Source organism: Silurus meridionalis, chromosome 6 (genome assembly GCF_014805685.1).
Source record: "Silurus meridionalis isolate SWU-2019-XX chromosome 6, ASM1480568v1, whole genome shotgun sequence".
NCBI classification, from domain to species: Eukaryota; Metazoa; Chordata; class Actinopteri; order Siluriformes; family Siluridae; genus Silurus; species Silurus meridionalis.
The window spans coordinates 23,118,266-23,136,089 of record NC_060889.1 but is presented as its reverse complement, the minus strand read 5'-3'; the positions used below and the strand labels follow the sequence as shown (position 1 = coordinate 23,136,089).

Below are 17,824 nucleotides of genomic sequence, written 5' to 3'. Positions count from 1 at the left end.
CAGTGTTTAGGTATTTGTTGAGAGATGCATATCAATGCACATGTACACAAAAATTTGGTGAGAAAGTATGACAAAGAAATGCCATGTCTGGAAAAACGTTTTGCATACAGTAGTGTTTTTTTTCCCTCTCATGCAGGTGAAAGTGGGAGGTTGATATGAATCTCAAGGAACAGAAGAGGGAGAGAAAACAATAATGTAAATACACTGTATAATACATGCACGTCATGCAGAGGTGTAGATAGCAAGGTGGATTTTGGGTTTCAAACACCCCTCATATATTTCATTACCGTTCCAAATGCTTATTCAAGGTATTTGACATAATATGCACACAGGGCAGTTATAAAATGTGTCAGATAATGTTGTTGTGGACTGTAATGATATAAAAATGGTCAGTAATTTTGCTTATATTTAACCTTTCCTTAGGTCACGTGCATGGTTTTATTTAATACATTTCCTGTACATCAGACGTGTTAAATCAGCATAGTTGTTGTTTTAACATGGTATTTTTGCTATAGTAACAACTCGTAAAACGAGGCGGACGCTTTATTTTTCCGCAACGAGTAATTGTTCATGTATAATATTATTAAGATGAAACGAGTCTCCAGTTTCAACTATTGGTAGCGGAAACTGGTAAAGTTATAACTTAATCTTTCTATCTTTACAACAAGGCGTTCGTGCAGGAAGAGTTGAGCGAACGACTATTATAGCTACTGTAAGTTCCACACAATTACATGTAACAATAGATTTACATTTGTAGCATTTAGCAGAGGCCCTTGTTCAGAGCGACGTACAAAAGTGCTTTGAGTCTCTAGCAATGAATAATTCTACACTTGTACGCAAGATTACGAACTCAATATAAATATAACTCTTTAATTCTACAAAGCAAACTTGGAAAGTGCTAATTTAAGTGTTTCAGGAAGAGGTAGGCCAGGGACTCCGGACATCTAGGGGAAGTTTATTCCACCACCTCGGTGCCAGAACAGAGAAAAACCTTAAAGTGTACTTAACTCTCAAAAATGGGCTACAAAGTATATGGGCTAAAGAGTATAAACTGGTTTATAATTTGTTAGTTTTGGTAACCTGCTGAGGAATAAAAACCTTGCTGTTACTGGAACTTTTTGAGGTGCACCCAAGTAGTGCTGAAACTATTCCTCGAGTAACTCCAGTAATTAAAATACAAAAGCATTGTGTTTCCCCGCGGACCGTTATTACTGACGCACCACCCGCTAAATTCTGGAGCGCTCTGAACAGGTAACACAGAAAATGATAAAGAATGAAAAAAATACAGGAACGGGGGAAAAAACAGCGAGAGGCAAGAAGATTCATATGGAAGCCCATTTCCACCACAAAAAATTACTACTTTCTTTCTCCCAATTCCTACTTTAATTCTCGTAATTCTCGCAATTTTTTTTTCACAAAATTCTGCCTTTTTTCCTCATAATTCCGACTTTTTTTTTGCCAACTGGGGTTGGTGTCATCCCCTCTGTAGTGCTGAGCTTTACACATTGAAAATGAAATAGGCCACAGTCAATAGAATCGCATCGTATCAAAACTGAGCCTCTAAACCCTGGTGAGAACTTTGTCTAACAATCAGCTCTGGATTAGACGGATCAAGACAGATGAAGCAGAGAATCCTTGTTCATACACCAAAAGCTTCCAACCCAACAACATGTTTAGCGATAGATGCACCAGAAATGTCTGATGTCTGAAAAGTCACATTTGTGAGAAAAATTATTATAATTTATTAGTTCATTAATTTTATTATATCATTATATTATTAGTATAGAAACAGGCTTCTATAGGTTTCAGGCCAAAGAAAACGGCAAATAAGTTTGAAATAATTTTAAACTAAAACAAAAAGAGTAATCTCTGAATTATTTATTTTTTTATTAGTATTTTAATTTATATATTTGAATTGCATTTTGATGTAAAACGACAATTAATTGCACTAAGCGGGTTTAGTTTTTACAGATATTCTTGTATTCGATTTCAGCAATAAAATGTAAATTAAAAAAAGAAAACAAATGACTTGTCCATTTTAGGAGACCCGCCTTAATTTCTATTGTATATTTAGTATTGCTCTTTAATAAAGAAAAAGTACTTCTTATCCGATTTATCAATGGAATAATCGGTAGTATACTCGATTACTAAAATAATCAATAGCTGCAGCCCTACACCCAAGTGTTTTCCTCAGGGAACCAACCTCAGCCATTAGGGTTGCACAAGCCAGTGCACTCTTAGTGCCGGTCCCAAGCCCGGATAAATGGGGAGGGTTGCGTTAGGAAGGGCATTTAGCGTAAAAACGTGACAAATCAAATATGCGGATCATGAATACGGATGATCCGCTGTGGCAACCCCTAATGGGAGAAGCTGAAAGAAAGAAAGAAAGAAAGATATAAAAAGTAGCAGCATTAAACTACAGTACAGTACAGTGCTGCTGTATTAAAGACGATATTTATGAAATAACCTATTCAGCTTTGTGAATTTTAAAATGAATTGGAAAGCCTATCTGATGTGGAAATTGCTTTGAAAGTAATGTTATGTTGCTGTTAGTTCTTGTTGCTTCACTGTAGAATATTATTGCTAATATTCTGGCCATTATTGAGATTAGGATGTGTGCAATATCCCCCTTGCACCCTCTCCCTCTCTCTCTTTCTGCATGTGTTTGAGATAACAGCTGGTGCAGTGCAGATGCATTTCCAGGGTGTATAGTTTTTGTCAAATCACCTTCTTTACACATACCTTCCTTGTTCCACCATGTAGACGTGTAAACCTCCGTCTGCTCTTTGAAGTTCCACAGTATTTAAGTTGTAGTACATACTTAAAGAGACAATGCAACAGTAATGTGCAGCACACAAATCACTAAATCTTTTTAAGGTATTAATGCATATTAAAGATTTATTCACCCTATTTATTAATGATTTCTTTAAAAAAGACTGCTAGAAGAGACAGCAATGTAACAAAACAGACACAAGATGAATGAAGGTCCAAAAAAACAACCAACTGACATAATTTTATTCATTTCCTCCAGGTAAATTCGGTAAGATTAGTCTATTTTCAAGATTAGGTTAAAAAAATGATTTGAATTTTGAGCCTATATTCCCTTGACTCTTTGACCTGTATAGTGTCAATGAAATTACTATATTCCATATACACACTTTAACCATATTTATATTGTTTCATTATCCTTAGAGGAAGTTGTCATTTGGCTATGAATATAATATATAATATTTTTATATATTCTATGTATGTATAGAATTAATTTCAGTTCAGTTTTATTTGCATAGTGTTATTTTTTAACAATAGACATTGTCTCGAAGCATCTTTAAAGAGATAAAAATGTTAGATTGTATAAGTTTGGTGCCTTTGAGTTTTGTTCCTTATAGGTTTATCCCTAATGAGCGAGCTAGTATCGGCTGTGGCAAAGAAAAACTCCCTCAGATGTTATAAGTAAGAAACCATGAGAGGAACCAGACGCAAAAGAGGGAACCTGTCCTCATCATAGTGGCACCCAATGTCCATTCATTACAGTTCCATCATTGTTGAGGTATACTGTTTAGTGACAGGCATTTAAATGCAGAACTGTTCATGTAAATTGCAGTTTTAAATAAGCCATTGTAGCAGACTGTGTATATTAAGCACAGTCCAAATCTGTCCAAATCGTTCTTGAGATGCCTAGTAAACTTCATGAATCTTAACCATCTGGTCTGCAATTGAAGAGTATATCAACATCCATTCACAATAACATTGATTGTCATAATAAAAGGACAACTGTCAAGTGGTGTGATATATTTAGCAGCAAGTGAACAGTCAGTTCTAAAAGTCGATGTGTTGAAATCAGGAAAAATGGGCAAGTGTAAGGATCAGACAGGTTTTTTTTAACAATTTAAGATGGCCCATTTTAGATGGCTTCAGGAGTGGGTCAGATCTTTTTGTCCAGAATGACAGGTGTTCCAAGTATGCAGTAGGGAGGTGGTAGCTCAGTGGTTAAGGCATTGGGCTTTGGATTAGAAGATCACAGGTTCAAATCCCACCACCACCAAGCTGCCACTGCTGGGCCCTTGAGCAAAAGCCCTAAAACCCTCCCCTGCTCAGTTGTAAGTCGCTCTGGATAAGGGCGTCTGCCAAATGCCGCAAATGTAAATGTAAATGCAGTTGGTACTACTACCTACTACCAAAAATGTTTTCCCTCCCCTTCACTCCCGTGAATACTGAAATCTGTGTTAGATATTTGATAAGCCCTGCATATCCACCCAGACATCCACACAATCTCAACACGAAAGTATGAAAAAGAGTATGTTTGATTTAGAGTGGCTTTTTTTTTCATTTATGAACATTGATAATCTCTTTACAATGACACCTTTCAAGCGGTGGGATATATTTGGCAGAACTTGAACTTGATATGTTGAAAGCAGGAAAAATGGGCAAGTGTAAGGATCTTAGGCATCCGATAACCAATTTTTGTAATCATGAGTGGGTCAGATCATCTCCACTCCTTGTGGTTCGGCGGTTAAGGCTTTGTGTTCCTGATTGTAAGGTCCAAGCACCACCATGCTGCCACTCTGGAGGCTTTAAACATGATCCTTAAACCTGCTTAATCTGCTCCAGGAGCAATGTACCTTGACTGACCCTGTGTTTTGACCAAGCATAAATTACTATTTCCCTTTGGGATTAATAAAGCGCTCTTTCCCCTCAGTATTGTACAGTCTTTATACATGACACTCACACAATGTTAAAAGCTCCAAGGAGTACAACAAACAGTCACTGTACACACAGATGTCCTGCTCCCATCGCTCTCTAAAGGCTTTTATAGCTTATTTTATTGAACAGTGAATCATCAAGACATACATACCTAAACACTTTCTAAAACTAACCCTTATCCTATTGCCTAATTGCTGCCTAGTGGAAAAATAATCAAGTTTAGACCTCCCCCGGATTGTTTCTTAATGGATTCGTCCAACATCTCTGGCTTTGTTTAAAATCACATTTTTTTTGGTTTTAATCGGCGTGGGAGAATTATATAATGATCCACACACGTGTTAAAAAACGGTCTGTGAAGAGTATTTAATATTGATGTTCCCACAACGCACTTTGAAACGCTTTTGTTTATTTTCTGACGATTCACTACGCACTGGCGAAAATGGTAGCTTCGAAATCGCGGTTTGGGACGCGGCCTATTCTTATAGATGACATCATCACGAGTCGTCGGTAGGAGAAGGGAGCGAGTGCACAAGGGGGAAAGGCAGGAGGAGACACACACACACACACACGCACGCACGCACGCACACACACACGCACGTATGGACCGATAGTGTGTGAACGACTGCGGCGAACATGGCAGCCAGCAGCTTTATGGACCGTGAAGTGTAGGCTTGCTGACTCCGCGCGCGGTGTAATGGAGAACGAATCCGCCGACCCTTATTTGCCCTACGACGGCGGTGGGGACACGATCCCCCTGCAGGAGATCCGCATGAGAGGTAATGTTCGGGGATGGGGGATATTGGTAACACTCCTAAAATGTAGGGTTGTTATTGAAGCGCGTTACTTGTTAGCGTCCAACATCGGTATGCGCGTCTCTGTTAATTATTTACCAGCCTTACCAGACGTGGGTGTACGTGCACGCGCCTGGTTCTGGCACTTCCAACGTGTTGTTCAGCCCCTGCATTGTGAATGCACCATTATCTCTGTGTGTGTGTGTGTGTGTGTGTGTGTGTGTGTGCGCGCGCTCCCTCCAAGGACTGGGCCTCCTCCCTAGAGACAAGGCGAGCTGTGTGTGTGTGTTTTGAGGACCCCAGTCTTTGGTAGGAATATCTGAATCAGTGCACTGCGTCTTCATGTAATGCATGATCATTTTCACAGGAGACACTTGTTACCTACTGGTCTCCACATGTTCCCTCCTGCATGGTATTTCATCTGCACCAAAGGTACAGAATCCGACACTTGCCCCAGGACTAATCCCTTCTGTGCACCTCCTCCGGTCTCCGGGGTGAACCCAAGTGTTAGGATGATGACGTGTCATTTCGCAAAGCTATCGTCTAACACACTGATCCTTCACCAAGCCGGAATAACCAAAGCCACGTGGTCATGGCTTTTGGATCGTGGATTCTGATTGGTCAGAACATGTTGATTGGTTTCCTCTAACAGCAGCTCTGAGAGTAGTGAAGACTAATAGCAGGTGTATGTTAATGTACTGGCTCAAAAACACACACACGCTTTTTTTTTCAAAGGCGTCTCCGGTGTCGGTGCCACGTGTGGTTTCTGGGTAACACGATGAGCTCAAAGTGAGAGAATGTAAGGGAAAGTGGATGGCGAGCGTGAATATGGGAACGAACCTTCATGAAATCGATTTGGTGTGAGGATCTGTCACTCTGCTCGACTTCCACAGTTTTATCCCAGAAGTCTTTTTTTTGTGTTTTTTTACATTTACAGCATTTGGTAGATGCCCGTATTCAGAGTGACTTACTGTTAAATCGTTTATTCAGAAGCTAAAGGGTTAAAGGCCCAGCAGTGCTGTGATTTTCACCTCCTTATGATCAGAAGTCCAACATCCTAAACATGAGCAACCCCTAACTCATATATTCTTCACATTTCTTCTATGTAATAATCATCTAATACAACTGTTATCGTTCATTAGAGACCTACGTAGCCGAGCAGGTGGCTCTGAACACAATAAATCCCCCCCCCCCCCCCACTTCAAGAAAAAGGGAAGAAATGTCATTATGTTGAATATATTGTCTGTTATTGCACAAGATTGTCACTAGTGAAGTAAGCTAGGGTGATGTGTTTTTTTTTTTGTTTTTTTTTGTTTTTTTAATGAACCTTATGCTTCACTGCACTGAGAGGAAAAGCAATTCTATTGACGGCTGTTCAAATGTTCAAATTTCCTTTGATTATTCTGAGGAGAAATCCGTCATGTCTCTCATTAACTGTAATAAATGAACGTTCGGTGCCACCCGGATGAGGATGAGTTCCTTTTTTGAGTCTGGTTCCTCTCAAGGTTTCTACCTCATGGCCATCTCAGGGAGTTTTTCCTGCTTTGATTGATGAGGAAACTTGTAGACACTAAACTTGTCCATTCTTTTGTACAAAGTTGCTTTGAGACAACAAAAAAAAAGTGCTATAGAAATAAAAATGAATTGCATCGAACTAGCATAGAATCTGTCTGAGGGTGCCATTACTTTTGTTAAGTATACAATGCTAATGTTTGATGCAGTTCTATATATATATATATATATTTGTTTATCTCCTGTGAGGTGTTTTGTGATGACGATGTGCTACATGTTCTTGGTGGACAGAGGTGTGTGTGTGTGTGTGTGTGTGTGTGTGTGTGTGTGTGTGTGTGTGTGTGTGTGTGTGTTCGTTCAGTCACATGTCTTGTGAGCTGAAAGAGCTTGGGAAGGTCACATTCCAAACTCTGTTCTTAGAACCACAATAACTACCGCAGAGTTGCCGTGGCGCCGGGATCGAGGCGGTCTGCGTCTCTCCTGGTGTTTCCTGCTGTGTTCGGTGCGTCAGGTTCAGCCTGGTCGAGTCTCGTGCTGTAGGTGCTGTGGTGAGATTTTCCTCTCCTGCTCAGGTCTTTTCTCGTGCTGCAGTCTGGATTGTTAAAGCGAGAGGATTCTGCGTTCGGCAAGTCTTTAAAGCCCTTCATTTGTTTTGTTGGTACGACTAAACAAATCCTGAGTGTTGCAAAATCCCGCAGTTTGTCCTTGAAAAATATGAAGTGTATCATGGAACTTGTATCTTCAATACGACGTTAGCAGCAGTTCAGAATGAATATCCGTCAGTCACTCATGGCCTGGAAGTGCACTTAGCGAGTTTCTCCTTCCTCCACAGTCGTCCCAGGCTGCTTTGCGACAATGTCCGTTGTGAAAAGCGCTATAGAAATAAACTTGACTTCCGAACCTCCAAAGTAAAAACATGATTCATTCATTCAAAACCACGATTGCTGAGTAATAAACGTGGTGTTGGACGTGTGAGTCTACATCAAAAATTGAAAGGGAGTGAGCCAAAAAAAAGAAGGGAAGAAGCTTAACGCTAAACACCTCCGCACAGCAATGACCAATCAGATTTCAGTATTCAGCAGCACTTTAGTGTACAAGCTTCTTCTGCAAACCTCATGAGTGTAAAGCAGCTCTTACTGATCCCGAGACGGATTCTGTGGTGGTGTGGTTTTGATGTTATCACCGTTTTTCACTCATTTCCTGACTCATGTTGCACTGTTTGTTCCGTTCTTCTGATAACAGCATATTCTTCAAAGAAAACTAGCAAGCAAACGTAAAGGTTTTCCCAGGTTTATTGGATTTTTTTTTTGTAGCTGAAGCACAGGGTGAAGTAGCTCATTCGTTCAAGGACACGGTGAATGAACTCCTGACTTCTTGAGCTTCTGCGCATTCGCTCGTGTTCTCTGTTTAACGAGTCTAATGGCGAGAGTGTGTGTGTGCTAATGAGACAAACCTCTCAAAATTGAGCGTGAGAAAATATAGTGAGAAATTCTGTAACTGATTGTAAGGGTGGAACAGGTCCTCACTTGCTATATCCGAATAATACTGATATTTAATGTGTAGTTAGGTTCAGAATTATTGGCACCCTTGAAAAAAGGATTATGAACGTTGTTTTTTTGGAGCATTCGCCCATTCATTTAATCTCCAACTGAAGTAAATATATTCTTAGGAAACTCAAGTGTCAAAATGTGTATGTTAGATGCAAAAGGATAGTTTTTCCAGGTCCTTGTAACCACGACTGCCAATCATTTCAGAGGTGTACTGAGGGTACATACTGTAATGTCGACACGAATACATTTTCATTTGAAAACGCATATTTTTCTCTCTTTCTTGAAAAGTGGATAAATTTGATTAAAATGGCATTTTTGTGTCTCGGTGTGGACCGTGGGAAAAAAACAAAACGAGGCTTTCGAAAAACAATGGCTTGTTTTCAATGCAATGCAATTTCAATTCAATTTCAAAGAGCCGGAAAGTAAATAAACAGCAGGGTGGAAATGATGCAGGTTGTAGTGGGTTACGTTTTGCTCAGGCGCCATACAGGGACTTAAGCGCTTTTTTTTTTTTCTAAAATAGTTGTTTGTCAGGTACATTTTACTCAATATACAACCAAAAGTATTGGGACACCTGCCTTTTCCACCCATATGTGGTTCCTCCACAAACTTTATTTTTCATCACCGTAACTAGGAGATCCAAACCCCTTTTTCGTTTCAGTATGACGATTTTGATTCAGATAAGCTTCACACAGATTAGAGTCGAAGACTTTTAACGGTTTGCTATTAAGCTCTAAACCCTGTAGAACGCCTTTGTGATGAATGTGCACCTCCAGGTCTCCTCATAACACCTACATCAGTACCTGACTTTACTAACACCCTTGTTGCTTAATGACTCAGTCACGAATCTCCAGAGAAGAAGATCTTTCCAGAATGTGGGCTGTTCCACAAACGTGTGCATATAGTGTACCTGCTATGGACGGAAAGCAGTGCACTAGACTTTGTTTGACATGATCCACTAAATGCTGACTGAGCAGATGACAGAGCTGATGAAAATCTCGTGTATGAAGAAACCGGGAGGTGCAACTTGGGAGTTGTTCTCCAGCTCGATTAGAAGTCTTCTAGTAATCTGCCGAAGGCTTAAAGAGCTTTTCGTGTCTGATTTATTTCAGTGTAATGTCAATCATTACTAAATATTATAAAAAGCTATTGAGGAACGGTTGATGGTATCATTTCTGCCTCACAGCTCCAGTCTTGATTTACTCTGGTTTTGCTTTTTGTCCGGTTTGGTTCCTAGCTTCATGTTGGACTATGGATTTTGACTCTGTTTAGTCGTCTTTCACCCTTTTCTCCATCTGTACACAAACACACAGACATTTTAAGAAGCTGACACTCAATCAAAATGGCCCTGGCTGTGTTTAGTGCAGTGATATTCAGCATCAGCACCCCCATAGAGTCTGTGTGTGTGTGTGTGTGTGTGTGTGTGTGTGTGTGTGTGTGTGTGTGTGTGTGTGTGTGTGTGTGTGTGTGTTGGAGTGTGTAAGAGATTAAAACAGTCAGCATAACTTGTTTTGTTCTCTCAGAAGCTATCTGAAAGAAGCAGCATGCATCAGCTGAACTGCAGACAGCTTTAGCTCACCTTTTCTCAGCATGTTTTATTCATTTCCTCTTTGATACTTTTTCTCACAGAGGAAACAGAGCTGCTGAAATAGACATTTCTTTGTCCTGAGCCTTTGGATTGTGCATTCATTCCATTTTATTATTATTATTATTATTATTATTATTATTAAAAAAATTTTATTATTTTTTTTAGCAGTTTGTTTGATTTCCGGTTTATGGATGTGGTGAGGGAGGACATGCAGGTAGTAGGTTTGAAAGATGCAGATGTTGAGGACAAGGGGGTGTGGAGACGATGATCCGCTTTGGCGACCCCTAATGGGAGAAGAACAGTTTGTAGGATTTCCGTTCGTTTCCGGCGAGTGGAATGATTCGGCAATAAATCCATAAGCATCCCGGTCCGATATGGTCCTGTGTGTAGCTTTCCAAACAAATACATTTATCACTGAAGAGTGGAATATTAAATTTTCACCACTATACTACACAATATACATGAATATTAAACATTGCTGAAATGCAACAAAAAAAACCGAGCACATCTTCTTAATACACGGCGTCTCGCTAAACGAATCTGAATAGAAAAGTCTTAACATGGGCAAAATATTAATTGATGACATGCAAAAATACCAACTGTGCTTCATGCATATGTTGGTCTTTACCCTCTTTCCTGTTTTTGCATCGTGTGTGTGTGTGTGTTTGTGTGTGTGGGGGGGGGGAGCGGTAGAGGAGATCCTGTGACCTCTATTCTTCCTTTTCTTTGAGATTATTACACAATCTGAAAAGGGATGACTAAGCAAACGGCGCTATGAAACTTGCACAAATGTCTACCGAACACCTTAAAACTTCTCTGCATTTAAAGTAGTAAGTGTGGAGAAGTGCTGAATGTAATAAAGAGTCGTAGTAGAAATGGAAGTGCGTGATACAGGGCCGTGTTTCAGCTCCTACACTCGATCCAGAGAGCAATGAAAAGCTGATTAGCTCGTAACTGCAGGCGCAGCATTTTGAGCTCACAGAGCTGTGTGTGTGTGTGTGTGTGTGTGTGTGTGTGTGTGTGTGTGTGTGTGTGTGTGTGTGTGTGTGTGTGTGTGTGTGTCTCCAACAGAATGGTCTCATACACGACCCGATTGTGTGATAATGGTAAACGAAAATGTATTGTTCTTTCAATATATTTATTTGATTTTATACTGAAATCCATTACTGCACTGACTGCATGTAAATTCTGGAGAGCTGAAGTCCCAGTGATGAGGAAATGCTGAAAAAAATCAGTGTCCGTATGAGCTTTCACATCCTCTCTGTATCTCTTCGTATTCCACACTCGAGCACTTTTCTTTCACGAGCTCTAGTTTGTTTAGTCTGAAATATTTTTCTAAGAGCATGCACTTTTCCTGTTCTGCTTTTTTATTTTTTTCCCTTGTCTGGATGACTTTTTTTTTTTTTTTTTTGCTTCTTCTTGTCTTCATACTTCTCACTCAGCTAAGTGTGATGGGTGCTGCATCATTTTCCTCCTCACTATAAACAGCTGTATAGTCAGTGCTGGAGATTTAAGGTGAACATGGCTAAGAGGTGCCGCATTTTTGTAACGTTCCCGCGATTTGACGTCACTTGCTGATCTGGCGGCCGAGTTTCGCGCGAAAAATTTAAACAAGGTTGGGAATTATGAGCGGTGGAATCTACTTGAATGCCGCATTACCCTTCATGCTAAATTCTCTCTCTCTCGTTATACAGGCTCCACCTACAACATGTCTAACGGTGGGGGCGGAGCTGGAGGGGTGAGCAGCTCTACACACCTCCTGGACTTGTTGGAAGAGCCCATTCCTGGAGTAGGCACCTACGACGACTTCCACACCATCGACTGGGTCAGAGAGAAGTGTAAAGACCGCGAGCGACACCGCAAGGTACGGCACCAGCTATATACCGCGTTGGGTCTCTCTCCGACAAACATGCGCACGCTTCTCTAGGGCTGTGTCGATACGGTGCGTATCGCGATACTTCGGTTGCGATACGATACGTTGAGATACTGTATGCAAGGCGATTTCTTATTTCAGGTATATCATTTTAGGAAAGCTGTCATTAGGAACACACCACTGAACAAACCTTAAAATAAACATTCAACCAGAACCCATTGGGATCTGCATTTGCATTCAGAATTACACTGCTATGCCTAACCCCTTAATCCCCTTACCTGTATCACAACTCCATGGCATCAAGTGGTTTCAATTGTTTTGCAGTACGTGAACACAATTAGTATCATTGTTCCCAACATGGTGATTAAACATTTGTTTCTAAACATATGCACATATTCGTTAAAGACACCTAATATGAAGTGAGGATGATGATGATTGTATTATATTATTATCATTAGTATTAGGCTGGTAGTTACAATCCTAAGTCAAGAAAATAACGAGTAAGAAAGACTCTATACTTTCTCTATAAAGTTAGAGAATGCAGTCAGGCATGGCACATGGCGTCCCTGAGCTTTTTATTGGCATTTTAACGTTTTCCCACCTGAAAAACAAACCACACAAAAATAAACAAAATTGCCATCGGTGCAAGTCTGTCACCACTGCTATTACTTCCGGCGGAAGTTATACTGGTAATTGTTTTTACAACAGCGCCCTCTAGGAAATAGGTGGATATTAGCGCTAGCGTTAGTGGTGTCCCGTTATGCTAGTGCTTCCTGTCACTGTTTAAGTTCTGAGATAAGAAAACCTCTATCCATCTACCGGTTGGGATGTAAACTCAAAACTAATAAAAATCGATACTGTATTGTCAAACAAAATATCGCGATACTCACATGTATCGATATTTTCTTACACCCGTACACTTGTCCTGCTCTTGTAAGGCCTTTTGTTCATATCATTAAAGCAGACAAGTATTGCTGTCTACATCTTATATTAACCTTATATTTATCTTAACCTTATTAAAAATGGCTGCAGCTTTTAAAGTGAAGACCTGCTGAATGTTAAACGAGGTTAAAACATTGTAAGAAAAAAAATGAGGAGGACAACGATGATCGAAAGGATGAAGTAGTCTATAACAGCGTAGCAGTTACAAAATACATGAAGTACTTCAAATAGAACGCAGAACAAATTCTGCCCAGACATTTTATATTTTATACAGTGTAGGAAATGAGTAAAGGAACACATTACCGGGTGATACCACTATCAAGCTGGAGGTGGGTTAGAGATGGTCATTAATGGCTTGCTGCCTCTCCCCTAGACTTTGATTTAGATTGATCCAACTGTAATTCAAACTTCATAATTACTTTTGTGATATGTAAGCCGTTTGCGGATGAGCTCATTTTTATATAGCTTGGGGTGGAGTCTGGGTTAAGGCAGTCTGTAAATTCTTGCATCTTCTCCCTTTACTTGTGAGGACATAATCATTTACATTACTATAATTTTTCACTAATGTGATGAGGGATATAGCAGGTGAGAGAACTTGCACTTGTTCAGCTCAATGAATGCATTTTCAGCCACCTACATTGTGAGAGGATATTTTTCCTGTTTCCTTACACCTTAGATTCTCTAAAATATTCATGCAGAAATTGTGTGTGTGTGTGTGTGTGTGTGTGTGTGTGTGTGTGTGTGTGTGTGTGTGTGGTTCACCTGTGTGTTCTCTGCTTTGTAGATTAACAGTAAGAAGAAGGAGTCAGCATGGGAGTTCACAAAGAGCCTGTATGACGCCTGGTCTGGGTGGCTGGTGGTGACATTAACAGGGCTGGCTTCAGGTAACATGCGCACGCACACACACACGCACACACACACACACACAGAGTACTCTAAGGAGTGCGGTGTTGGAGAGGATGACGTAGGCAGACACACAGCAGCTGGTGCCCTGATTCGCACACTCGCACTCACAGAACTTTAATTAAGCTTCAGCACACGATGATCCCATTAACGATTAGCTTTTTTTCCTCAGGTATGTCGTGGCTTATGCTACCTGTCATGTTCCCATTAAGAGTAAAGAATGTAGAGTACAGAGGAACAGGCTGTAATTTTTGTCAATGTGCATGTTCATTTGTTACATACACTACAGCTGTTTTGCTCCTAAACCCCCTGTGTCATAGTTTTCCTTCTCTCTCTCTCTCTCTCTCTCTCTCTCTCTCTCCCCATCGTCCTCGTTCTCAGGTGCCTTGGCGGGTTTGATAGACATTGCAGCTGACTGGATGAATGACTTGAAGGAAGGCGTGTGTTTGAGCGCTCTGTGGTTTAATCATGAGCAGTGCTGCTGGGGCTCCAACGAGACCACGTTCGCCGAGAGAGACAAATGTCCACAGTGGAATACGTGGGCTGAACTCATTTTGGGCCAGGCCGAGGTGAAGATAATATAGAAAATAAACAATTGTCAACAATCTCTTCACTGGTAGCTGCCAATAAACGCATACTTATGTTACTTCGATATTAATAATCGACTTTATAATGTTCCTGATGGAGCTCGGATTTGAACTGTTTCGCACATGAAAAGGATTGCATTCAGTACACATGCGCACAGAACTGAAAACCCAAAACAGTTCAGTACGAATACATGTACCGTTACATCACTAATACTCAGTAAATAAAGTGGTTTTGTCTGCGGTTAGGGCTGTGGTAAAAAATTACTCTAAACACCGTTTTCTTTAGAGCAAATACCCAATTATCATTTCATTATAATATCATTGTAAATTATTTAATACAAATATTCATTTCATAATAGTTTCTTTTGGATGCACTGCTTAGGTTATAGTTTCTATCCAATCAGATCTCAGCTTTACACCACGTGTTGCCAGGGTCAAATAAATCTGCCTTGATCCTTCAGAATGAGCACTGCGGGCTCTTATAGCATAAAGTTCATGTTGCTTGAAGCTGCTGCTTTGACCAATCAGACTGCTAGTTGATTGCACTGGGGCCGTCTAGCAGGTGTACAATAATGTGTGCATTTTCACGTCTGTTGGTTTAGACGGTCAGAGAGCACACTACTTCGAGCTCACAAACCGCACCTACAGCAAACCGCGGAAGCTTAAACATATTGGTTTGGATTTAAATGCTGTTTGTTTAATATTTAAAAATGGCTGACAGAGTAGAAGAAAATGCGTTTGGTGTGTGTGTGTGTATATATATATATATATATATATATATATATATATATATATATGTGTATATGTATATATGTATATATATATATATATATATATATATATATATATATATATATATATATATATATATATATATATATATATATATATATATATATATATATATTTACAAGACAATTTTAAAGATTTTTCATCGTGAGGAAAGGTTGGCCAAAACAGTTCAAAGCCAGTTTTTCTACAATTTTACATTTATACATCTTTCCTGTAGAATTCACACAAAAACCACAGGCAAATCGTAATTTTCTGGAAAAATGGCAGTCATTCTTTTAGGTAAATATCGATGCTTCTGCTAGAGATGATGTATGTGTGTGGTGCAGCTGTGGCTACAGTGAAAGGAGACTTGTTTTGTGTTAATTGGCTTTCCTGCTTTTATTAATGCAAGAATTTATAACCAAGAACTGGGTTATTTTATTAATCTCGTCAATGAAATGATCTTTGGCTGGCAGTATTACTGTTTAAATCTGGAGCCATGATTTGGATTGGAAACAGTGTGTACTATCTAAATTCAACAAAATGTTCCATTTTGTGTAGTTCCTTAATACGATTTGCTATTATTTACTTTTTCTGGATAATACCATACCAGGATTTTTTTGTGTTGCATTCAGTGAGAATGTTTTACTCATTAACACGGTTTCTTTTGATCTGAGGATGTTCCACAGTGTGCGCTGTGTATCAGTGCAGTGTTGACTGAAAAGTTCCCAGAACAAAAATGACTATAAATTAAATAAAAATGTCTGAAAATTCAACATCTTTTATAAGATCCTATCATAACCACGTCAAAACTAAGTGGAAAATATATTTCAAACTGAAACTGTTCAAATCAATTTCTTTGTAAATCTGATCAGTATTCTGGTGTATTTGATGTGTTACAGGGTCCTGGTTCCTACATTATGAATTACTTCATGTACACGTACTGGGCTCTGACCTTTGCCTTCCTGGCAGTTGTTCTGGTCAAAGTGTTTGCCCCTTACGCCTGTGGATCTGGGATCCCTGAGGTATGCCTTCCACATGTCCCAGCATTCATTACAGCAGACTCGAGAGGGTTTGTGCTCTTTCCAGTTTGCAGCTTAGATCTTTTAAGATACTTTAACATCGCTCTCTCACTCTTCAGATTAAGACCATCCTGAGTGGGTTTATAATCCGGGGCTACCTGGGCAAATGGACACTGATGATAAAGACCATCACTCTGGTGTTGGCCGTGGCATCAGGGCTGAGCCTGGGGAAAGAAGGTCCACTGGTACACGTGGCCTGCTGCTGCGGCAACATCTTCTCATACCTCTTCCCCAAGTATAGCAAGAACGAGGCCAAGAAACGAGAGGTAACATCTGATCATAGACCCGTTTCATGTTTGCCCTTGCCACACACTCGTGATGTTTAGAAGCGGTAAAAATATGTGTATTAAACATTACAGTGAACACCGTGTGCGTGTTTGTGTAGGTGCTGTCTGCAGCATCAGCTGCGGGGGTGTCAGTGGCATTCGGAGCTCCTATAGGAGGAGTTCTCTTCAGTCTGGAGGAGGCAAGATTTGATGAGAAACTTGAACAGATCTTAACTATTTAATGTCTAAATATCACACATGGGGCTTCTAAAATAAATGTTTTCTCTCTGTCTCTCAGGTGAGTTATTACTTCCCACTGAAGACCCTGTGGCGGTCCTTTTTCGCCGCCCTGGTGGCAGCATTTGTGCTTCGCTCCATTAACCCGTTTGGCAACAGTCGCTTGGTGCTGTTTTATGTGGAGTACCACACACCCTGGTACCTGTTCGAGCTCTTCCCCTTCATCCTGCTTGGCGTGTTTGGTGGTCTGTGGGGCGCCTTCTTTATCAGAGCCAACATTGCTTGGTGCCGCCGGCGCAAGTCCACACGGTTTGGTAAGGTGCTCTCCACTGTGTTTCATGAGAAATAAAATGCAATTTAAAACAATTTGGGAATTTACTAAAATACCACTATGCATTTTTTTTAGTTCTACCCAAGAGAGTATATTTTTTTTACCGTTCATTGTGAAATACCTAAATGTTTATATATAGCACAGAAATATTGTCATACAGTAATTCTTTTATTGCTATTTAACTGCTCAGTGCAGTGGTATAAGCCTCAAAAACAAGTAGCACCTCATTACAGGTTCATTACAATTCGAGGTCGGCCGATTTATCGGTTTTGCCAATTAATTGGCACCAATGGTTGTTTGCTGGAACTGTAGGCTATCGGCAAAAATCCACACCGATAGTTTTTCAGGGTTGCATTATACAGTACAAGAGTGGCCTCTAGAGGTAAATCACTGCCAGCACATGCTGTTTATTCAAAGTGTCTTTTTTTTTTTATTCATTTTGGATGTAACTGGTTTTATTTACTTGAAGTGTAACTTTTTGTTTAATTTTTGCATGTTTTTCCTTTTTTATATTTATTAGTATAATTAATGTATTCATATTTATTTAAGTACATTTTCATGGTACAGTTATTTCTTACAGTTTAGTAATATTTTACATAGAGTGTAATGTTTGTTTTTTTATTTTTTATTAAGTATACATTTGTAAAACTCGATTATTGGCAAGTATGATCCAACTTATCGGTGTCGGTA

At 39.8% G+C, this 17,824-nt stretch overlaps 1 protein-coding gene across 7 annotated transcripts in view; it reads left to right on the top strand.

Moving 5' to 3' along the window:
- clcn3 (chloride channel 3) overlaps nt 1-17,824 on the top strand; it is a 51,088-nt gene that overhangs the window by 19,774 nt on the left and 13,490 nt on the right. For 5 of the 7 annotated variants that reach the window (XM_046851347.1, XM_046851341.1, XM_046851346.1 and 2 more), the window contains 7 exons: nt 11,837-12,006; nt 13,742-13,841; nt 14,242-14,429; nt 16,121-16,243; nt 16,360-16,566; nt 16,686-16,766; nt 16,865-17,117. In XM_046851347.1, coding sequence (XP_046707303.1) covers nt 11,837-12,006; nt 13,742-13,841; nt 14,242-14,429; nt 16,121-16,243; nt 16,360-16,566; nt 16,686-16,766; nt 16,865-17,117 — 1,122 coding nt within the window. Of the gene's footprint in view, nt 1-5,233; nt 5,478-11,836; nt 12,007-13,741; nt 13,842-14,241; nt 14,430-16,120; nt 16,244-16,359; nt 16,567-16,685; nt 16,767-16,864; nt 17,118-17,824 lie in introns of those variants that run through there. The other 2 variants (XM_046851348.1, XM_046851342.1) reach the window with 1 other exon arrangement.